Raw genomic sequence first — 9,378 nt, forward strand, 5'->3', positions numbered from 1 at the left:
ATTTTGGTAAGGGCTCCTCGGCGCTCTTTCAATCGCGGCTCTCTCTCTCTCGCTTTTACGGCGGATCGTCGTGTTTGCTTAAACCTTTTGCACGGAGGTCGAGTTGAAGCCAACTGTCGACTGCAAGCTCTCCAATTTGGAAATAATTATTTTTCTTCCCAACGACAATTTTCTTCGTCTTTGGAATAATTTGTATACGTTTACTCAAGATTTCGAGCTTTCGAGCGCCACGACTGAACATTTTGTCGCCTCCTCGCAAATTTGCAAAAAAACGCCAAGAGCTATTTGTTCGTTTATTCGAGTTATCTTGATCGCGTCGCCAGTCCTTCTCGGGTTATTGTAATTCGTCTTCAAGTTTTTCATTTAAGAAGAAAACTGTCGACAAACATCAATGATTGGTTCTTGAATCGGAGAAGGGATTTTAGTCTGAACTATAGATGCATAATTCAGTTTTTTTAGAAAGATATTATTAGTATATCCTTGTGATCGTTTTAAAAAATTATTAATAAACATACACGAGCTTTCACCCTTTTTTTTTTTACCAAACAAGTTTCAGCAAATAAAAACAAATAATTTCCGTGAGCTAGTAAAGAAACCAATTCAAAATTTTACTACAGTACTCTATACTCTTGTTGAATATGTTACCACTACTTCCTTCTATCGTAATACAGGGATGTGCAAAATATTACACAATTGTGTGGGAGTACGATGTGAAGCTATTTTTTTTTTTTTTTTTTTTCAGTCACGTCTACATACAAAAGCCTAATTTCCATTAAATTGAGCTATCTAGTGCTAGGTTTGATAACCAAAATTAACATAACGCAATAAAGTTGGTAATAATTTTCCCCCATGGACACGCAGTCAAGCCTACATGTATACAGTTACGTCGGCAAACAGTTTTTCTCGCGAAATCGTGAAAAATTAATCGTTCTCGTCAAACGCGAAACAAAAATTTCGTACCAAGTATAGCTGTGAATGAATAATTGGTCTAACCGTCGTTTAAAATTCTCGTATGGAGTGGAGGAGAGTCTTGTGTACAATGGTATGAACGAAATGTCAATTTTTTGCTAAAAAAGTTCAGACAAGATTACAGTCCACTCGAGCCTCGAAATCGCAGCACAGCGAGAACTGTAAGTCTATATATATACATCACCTACACCTATACATTCCAATGATGGGGACAAGGATGCCCGTGTACAAACACCAGGCAAGCCGCTCGGCGTCCCCGGCAAACGGGTTCAGGCGACTGCAGGGGCGCGCGGGCGTTTCTTCTCTCGCGGAAATAAATGGACTTTTAAATTGGCCTCCCGGAGACAAAAAAGTGAACCCGTTCACGTGTCGAGGACGAAGGCGAGGGATGCTCGTGTACAGCTGGTTTTCAAATGTCGGATGAAGCAAGAATACCCCGTACGTTTTCGAGGATATACTCGCGCGAATGATGAAAAAAAAAGAGCTGCGCGAGCGAGCAGGAAAATCTGGTGGACCTCGAAAGTGGGTCAGTGAGTCAGAGAGCGTGTCGCTACTCGGCATTTTTGCAACTGCACGTATACAACGTGAACAGGTGGACGATCGTGCGACCGACCATCAGTGCACTTTGCTTGCATTAGGCTACCTCTATTGAGATTAATCTCTTCTTTGATTCGCCACTCGTGACAATCTTACCGTGGCACCTACGTGAATACCCAAGCGTCGAAACAACCAAAGGAGGGAAAAATAGAGGTGTCCTTGGCTTCGTCGCATAGCCAAACGAGCTCGAGGCCACTGCGCACACGAAAACTAAACAAACTAAGCGGTCGCTGATCGCATCGACAGAGTATAGGCTATTACTCACTCGTTCGACGCCGCACCGAAGAAACTCAGTCGATGACTGTATGAACGTGTCTTGTACGCGAAAAAAAAAAAAAAAGGGGGGAAAAGAGAAAGAGATAATCATGACGGCGATGGGGCGAAGCGTCTCCCGGTGTATAGCGAGGTATGAGCGTGCCACACGTTTTCTTGTAAAAACAGCGATCGCCAAAGTTTCGTCGAGCGAATGTGCCCCGCGAAGAAAAGACGGCTCTTTGTCCGATTGTAATTACGTTTAGCTCGCCGCAAACATTACAATATTACCCACAATTCAACGGCACTCTCCTCGGTTCCTCCTCGACTTTTGTTTTTTGGGCACAATGGCTCTTAATTGCCGGCTGCCCGGTCCAGCTTTCGTTTGCAAGCTCCCGGCCCTTCATTCTCGCGTTATTAAGTCGGGCGCTCAACGTATGTATGCAGGTGGGGGAGGTAAAGGAGAAAAGTCGAGCGTTTTCTAAACGAGTAGCCAAAGCGCATTGCTCTGATGAATTTCCCCAAGTTTTCGCGCCGGGGTTTCAAAGGGCCGGGCCGCCAAAGTTTTTCAATTATTTTCAAACTCGGTGCCCCTTCTCTCCCCGGAGGAGCCGACTTTCGGCTCTTGCGGGGGAGATTGGGCCGAGGAGACCGCGGGAAATATGCCCCGTTCCCTCTTACCCGCCGGAAGAGCCAAAAATCACCGCCCATTTCGCGCTTTACTAACACTCCGCGGGTATAAATGCGTGTTTCGTAAAAGAGTACAGCGCCTTTACTCCAAAGTGCGTTTTTCCAGCTCTTTCCTCTCTCGATTTTGCGCGGTGAATCTCCCTGCCCTTCTCTGCATCTTTTATCATCTCTTTCCGCACTTCGTATCGGCTCCGGCTGCAATTAAGTTCTGAAAAGCAAGACTCGGCGTTCATCGCTCTCTTATCGGCTCGGTGTGATACTTTTGTTTACGAATGGCGTTGTAATTATCATCAGCAAGCGGAGCGAGAGTTGTTGAGCAAGGCAGACGCGGCTCCCGAGTATATGGTCTTCTTCTTCTTGATATCAAGTCGGTAACGGCCAATGAACAATGAGTAGACGTGCGGGCGCTTCGAAGGGGGAAAAGAGAAAAGATTGTACGTTGTTGCAGCAGCGGCAAATTGACAAATAGCGCGAGCCGATAATTTTCCCCGTGGAATCACGCCACGGAAATTGTGCCATCCGACGAGCCGTTGCTAAACATGTCCCCGCGGTCGAGTATCCAAGCACTATGGTATGGATCGTTCGGTTTACGCAAAAATATAATTCACCGATAGACGCGCGCAATATCACTCGATAATACAAGACGAATCGGATCGATTTCATCGGCTGTTTGGGCTTACGTAATGCAATTCACCCGCGTATGCGTACGATGTAAGAAGATCGAGGTGCTACGTCATAGTTATATGTATAATATTGAAACAGTCTCCGTTGCCGGAAATCAACTCGAGTGCAGGACCAAACCTTTTTTTTGTTTCATTGTTCCAGTTTACGGTACAAATAAAATAACCATACGATTTAGTGTTCCAAAAAGAGATTTTTGAAGCAGGCTGTAAAAATGGCACGTACAAAATTGCGCAAGATAAAAATCTCGACGATGTGTGTATCCTCGCTTGAACTCCCATGTATTTAGGTGTTTCGGAAGTTACAATACCGCAATTTACAAATTCCATTGAGTCATATACTATTAGCGGGGCTGTAATAAAATTGTTGGTAAACTTTACGTAAGTACGTTATAAGGTAAAAGTATCGCTATTAACGCGCACGAGGCGCGTATACGTACATGTATATGGAGGTATTGCATAAGTTGAAAACTTACGTATTACCCACTTGTTGCGCGCAGCATCACTAGAGCCCGAGATAGGAATTCTTAGTTGTTCGACTGTACAAGATTTTACTGCAAATAAATTTTACAACCGACGCTCGTATATATTATATATACATGTAAAACTATTTTCCAATACCTATATACTTGGACATGTAATATAATTCTAGTCTGAGTTGTGATGTGGGGTATTGGTAGCGCCGAAATTAAGGAAGGACATTCGGCGAAAAATCTAGGATTGATGTGTAAGGTATTAAACCTTTGCAAGGCATCGGCAGTAAAAATACAAAGTTGCGCGGTAAAGCCGAGGAAAAAGTGTCAGGGAGATATAAACTCTCCGACCCGCGACTTTTGTGCCAAAGCGTAATGCAACTACGTATACAATACGGGCACATACAGTGCAAGATCGAGCCTATATGTATAATAATAACCCGTGTGCACCAACTCTCTCGGTCAGCAATAATACCAGTAGCGCGTGGACGGGAGCACCCGTACATAACATTGCTGCCTCGCTCCGGCGGTATATATGTATATACAAAGCTGCTCCTCTCCCTCCCCCCCCCCTTCATCGGAGAGGCACACGCTGTGCGGCACAAGCGACGGCAGTGGTAGTCGGCCAGTCGTGCGTGGAATGGACACATGTCGGACGCCACCAAAGGAGGTACAGGACACCTATACACGTACACATTGTAAACTATACGCACGAGCACGCGGTTAATAAGCCCGGCCACCCCCTCGGTTTTCGCCGCCCTCCCTTATCCACCCTCCCAAGTGATTGTGCCCCCTTCCTTCCGTGTACTAAATTTTTGTTATTCGATGCCTCGACCTACTTTTTCACCCTCGGCCGGGAGGGGTGACGCTCCTTTGAGGACTTTACGCGCAGCAAGGGGTGACCGACCGCTTCGGGACCTTGAACTTGCGAGTTTCGGGTTGTCGAGCGAGTGGGAAGGACGTGGATTTTTTTTTTTTTTTTTTTTTTCTTACCTCTACATCCTTCGTTGGAATATTTTATTCCGAGAGCTTACGCGATTACGTGCAGTGATCGGTAAGGTGATGATGCATGTGCTGGAATTTCGTTTTGGCGAAATGTGCAGTGTTGGGAGTTTGCAGTGATGGTTTCGTATTTTTTTTTTTTTTTTCTTTTCTTTTCTTTTTTTTTTTTTTTATTGTGTTGTGCACTTTTGTTCCCGAACATGTGCACTACTCTTGGTTTTGTGTTCAAATATGATGTGTTGATGAACGTTTGGAAAACGCCAAAAAATCAAAGGATCATCGACTAGTTTTTTCTGAAACAATTTACACAGATAGACGCTGTAAAAATCGTGTGAAACCTGTGTTGGGATGTTATAGTTTTTTCTAATAAATCGAACGATTGGATGCAACCGGTCAAGTGGTGTAGTCGGTAAAAAATCGGTGTCATTATTCTTCATATATGTTTATAAAAATTTCTGCGATGAATTTCACAAAGTTACCGATTAACACGATTTGGATTTGCGGCAAACGAGATGCGCGTAAAAACGTAGAGTCCTAAAAATAACCCTCGCGTCGTAATTGTCTCTGATCTTATGGTCAAGGAAATAATCGACGCAGTTCTCAAAAACATCAAGCGCATTCCACAATGGAACCCGGCGCTCGTCCGTGACAAAAAGTTGGCGAATTTGCATTTCATCCTCAGCAGCACAGTTCACAGGACGAAAACAAGAAGAAAAAAAAAGAAAAAAAAGAAAAACTGCATTTTAGTGCCAGAATGATGTGGAACAAAAGTTACGAACAAGCATCGACGCGCTGCTAAGTGAAAATAAAAAGCGGACGCCGCAACGCAAATCATGCAAATTGTTTTCTATACCTTATACTCTTCCGAGTTGCGAGCAGAAATGAATTTTCGCGGTTTAGTCTCAATCGACGACGTGCGGCTCGTTTCAACCGTCAACTCCTCGGTTTATTATTGTTATTTTTTTTTTAATTTAAGATAAAAAAAAAAAAAAAAAAAAAAAAAAGATTCTAACTGAACTTAACTATATAGGTGCGAGTCGTTGAAAAAATTTCCTCGCGCTATCTCCGAGCTCGCGTCGGATTTACATAATCGAATTACAAAACGCCAATGAAATTTCATAAGGCCATCTCTCTCTCCCGTGTCTTTGATATACAAGACAACGCACGTTGCATAACTAATCCACATAATATATTATATACGCGCTCGAAAGTGTTGTATACGTATATATACGCGTATCCTCGAAAACGTTTGGAAAAAGGCATATATATATATATATATATAAATACATATACATTGTGCAGCTGTGTGTGTACACACGTGAGGTTCTTACGAGCGCGAACAGCTAAAAAGTCGATGACGACGGCTGTTACGTTGGTGAAAGTTGTATGCGTTTTCATGGGAGGGAAAAAAAAAGGAGGAGGAGGAGGAGTAGGAGGTACAGCGCGAGAGGCCCGCAAAGTAGCCGCGTTAAAGTTTACGCGACGAATAAAATGAGCTTATGATCTCGGTATTTTTGTAAGTACGGAGCTGCTTATGCTCGGCTGGATTATGTAATTTTCGCAAGAGAAGTGAAGAAAGAGCCAACGAAAGGTAATGGAGTGTTGCGCTCTTTGGGGCTCACTTCCTGCAAGTGATATCTAGGAAGTCAAAGATTTTTTCCTTCCTTTTCTTGTTTCTCTAAATTCATTTTTTTTTCCTCCGACGGTAACGTCCACAGCGCATACCTGATAATTGAAAGGACCATGCGAGTATACGTATCAATTGTGAAATGAAAATTAATCAAATTATTGAGCAATTTTTCAATGGTACGCGTGATTGCAAGTCTTTTTTATTTATTTATTTATTTTTTCTCACCACAATCGTTCGGAGTGATATGAAATGAATTACGCTCGCGCGATGTTCGTTTCGCGATAAGATTAATTTACAGTGTATATTCATAGAAATGACGATTAAAAGTGCACTGGTGTACTTGCCGCAGCGGAGACTCGCTCGTATAAGATTTGCATGCGACGAACCGGTTTTGCTCCGCAATTGTGTGTGCACGTGCATGTGTGAGTGCGAGTACACTTCTTTTTTTTTTTTTTTGATCGCTGCACCGGACAGAAAAATTCAGAAAACCCGTGACGCGAGGGCAAAGAAAAATATTGCCGATGGTGTGGTTCCCCTTGAACTATTTCGATGCTTGGGAAAAAAAAAAAAAAAAAAGAGTGTGACGTGCAGGTGTGCACTCAAATTGTGTCATAAGCTTGAATTAAACGTAACGTGCCTTTTGCACAAGTACGATGCAGATATATTTACGATAAACTCGAGAAAAGGAGCATGGGTAGTCCACAAATAATGGGTTTGAGATATTTTCAAGTGAAACTCCCCGTGTTTGCACTAAAAATGTTTGTTCTCGCGTCCAGAGGATGGGGTATGTACCCATTGTGCGTCAACTCTCGAGTTTTTCAAGCTCCCAAGGGAAACACGCCACAACACCCCGGAACCCGGAATTCAATATAGTTCCTCAAAGAGTAGCTACACACGAAAAATAAATTTTATCAATGAGCGTTACAAAACGTCCGAGTCGCTTGAAAAAGACAAATATTTCCTCCCGTGTAAGCAGAGCGAGGGTCGGAGTCACGCTTCTAAAAATAACCCAATTGTCATGGTACACGCGAACTATCTCCCCCCCCCTCTTCCCAATTCCACCAGCATCGAGTGTCCCTGTATGCGTAACGCGTGAATGTATTTTTCCTGAAGCAGGCCAACCAGGTCCGATGACCTCAGCGTCGTCCTCGGGGCTGCAAACGCCAATGGCGGAGCAGCACACGTACCACTGCAGCTGTGCCTGGTCGTGCGAGGACGACCCGCCGCCTTACGCCTCCCTCGTCGACCCGAGCCCCGAGCACCACCACCACCACCAGCAGCAGCAGCAGCGATTGCCGTGGTCGTACGTGTTTCAAAGGTGCGAGACGGACAACCGGACGATCGCCAGGCCTCTGGTCGCCATACCCCTCACCAGCTACGGGATCTTCAAAATCGAGCCACCCTCGTATACGGCGGCCACGGCCCAGGCGCCACGCCAGCAGTCGAGGATCGTGCCGGAGCTCGGGCCCGTCGTCAAGTCGTCGTCTGGCTCCAGCCGGAGTAAGTTCGAGGTGACGATATGAGTCATCGAAAACTTTTTGCTCCCTACGAGATGAATCGCCTCGATGAATATTTATGGGCTGTCCTTTTTTTTTTTTTTTTTCTCTCTTTTGTTTGTCAATACGAACGCGAGACTTGACATTCGGATGCATAAATTACAATTGTTTACCAGCTCATTCTATACAAACAACATTTACAACAGGTGTACATATATATACATATGTGTGTACGTCACTTTTAGACTTTCCTAATGGTGTCTCTCTCGGATGGACCAATGGTTTTTTCGTACGACGGATCGTGAACGCGAGTTTTGGAGGGGGGGAACAAGAAAAAAGCCAAGCAAAGGAGCGATAAAAAAATCTCGTCGACCGCGAACGATAGAGTTGTAAAAAATTTTCTAAGGAAATATGATAATCACGCTGGTGTATAAAAGCGCGAACGGGATAAAAAAAAAAGTAAATAAAGATCTTTCTGCGAAGATGGCTATTTCGGGTTTTTTTTTTTTTATCGAAACGCGAGAAAAAGATAGAGACTATCTCTCGCCAAGACTTTATTCGATGTTCACGCGTCGGGGGTTTTTTTTAAATGATTGAACCGTTCGTTAATCGAATCTAAATTTAGAGCTGAGCAATTTTCGGGGATGTAAAGTTTGGTGCATATTTGTGACACGAACCATGTGTATTTGTCCACAGAGTACAGCGCAATCCTGATCGCCGCGACGGTCATCATTTTCCTCATGGCTCTGTCGCTGATGGTCAGACTCGTCACCGAGAAGAGCTTCTGGAGAGGATAAGCGCCGTCCCTCTCCTCCTATTTGTCTCTCTGCTGTGATTTATCAAGAGAGTGCCTTCGAACGGACACTTTTATTTTTCTCCTCCAACACTATAAATTATAAGCGAGCGTTTTTTTTTTTTTTTTTTTTTTTTTTTTTTTTTTTTTTTTTGTTTAATGCATACACGTACACGTGCTCACTCGGAGGCTCGAAAAGAAAAGCAAAATGTCTGGATTTGTCTTGCATCGGTCGTAAGATTGCGTTAGATTTATACAAAAAACAAAACAAAAAAAAAGAGTGATGGATCATAACATGATACGTTACGTGTATGTGTCCACTAATCGATAGATCGGTAGGTGTGCTCTATAGTTTCCTAAGTTTTACTCGATTTTTGATAAATGTATACTTAACCACGATGCCATAGATAAATTATCTACTTCCATCCGTCCATATACGCATACGTATATATTTATACAAATACTGATAAACAATCAACCGTATACGGTAAAAATGGTTATACTCAACTTTTTGACTCGTATCAGGGAACAGCAAAATAAAACACACACAATTTCGTCAGACTGACACGATTATCATTATATACATGCAATTAGCCGGTAAGTCAAGCCTATATAATAACGTAGCTCGTAAGATATATATAGGTATGTATATGTAATAACGTATCGTTATCGCACTGTACTCGTACGCAGCCCATTGTTGAACAAAAACTTTGTTATTTATAAACCATTTTGTTTCGTTTTATTTTTCTCTTCAATCCTACGTATCTCAACAAGCCTCGTCTACTCATTTGTTTGA

The 9,378-nt window shown here is 43.1% G+C and overlaps 1 protein-coding gene across 1 annotated transcript; it reads left to right on the forward strand.

Annotated features, from left to right (window-relative positions):
* Nucleotides 1–4,233: 4,233 nt before the first annotated feature.
* LOC106638235 (uncharacterized) lies at nt 4,234–8,719 on the forward strand. The gene is made up of 3 exons (XM_014351315.2): nt 4,234–4,331; nt 7,407–7,793; nt 8,486–8,719. Exons 1-3 carry the CDS (start codon nt 4,310–4,312, stop codon nt 8,584–8,586), a joined length of 510 nt encoding a protein of 169 aa, XP_014206801.2. The 5' UTR covers nt 4,234–4,309; the 3' UTR covers nt 8,587–8,719.
* The last annotated feature ends 659 nt before the right edge of the window (nt 8,720–9,378 follow it).

This window comes from Copidosoma floridanum, unplaced genomic scaffold (genome assembly GCF_036245765.1).
Source record: "Copidosoma floridanum isolate Cflo_tuat_1 unplaced genomic scaffold, Cflo_Japanese_pri ptg000014l, whole genome shotgun sequence".
Classification (NCBI taxonomy): domain Eukaryota; kingdom Metazoa; phylum Arthropoda; class Insecta; order Hymenoptera; family Encyrtidae; genus Copidosoma; species Copidosoma floridanum.

Excerpts from the sequence above, each read along its gene's own strand:
- LOC106638235 (XM_014351315.2), top strand. The coding sequence starts at position 4,310 with ATGTCGGACGCCACCAAAGGAG. Across the intron at positions 4,332-7,406 it reads GTCGGACGCCACCAAAGGAG|CAGGCCAACCAGGTCCGATG; the intron begins GTACAGGACACC and ends TTTTTCCTGAAG. Across the intron at positions 7,794-8,485 it reads GTCGTCTGGCTCCAGCCGGA|AGTACAGCGCAATCCTGATC; the intron begins GTAAGTTCGAGG and ends ATTTGTCCACAG.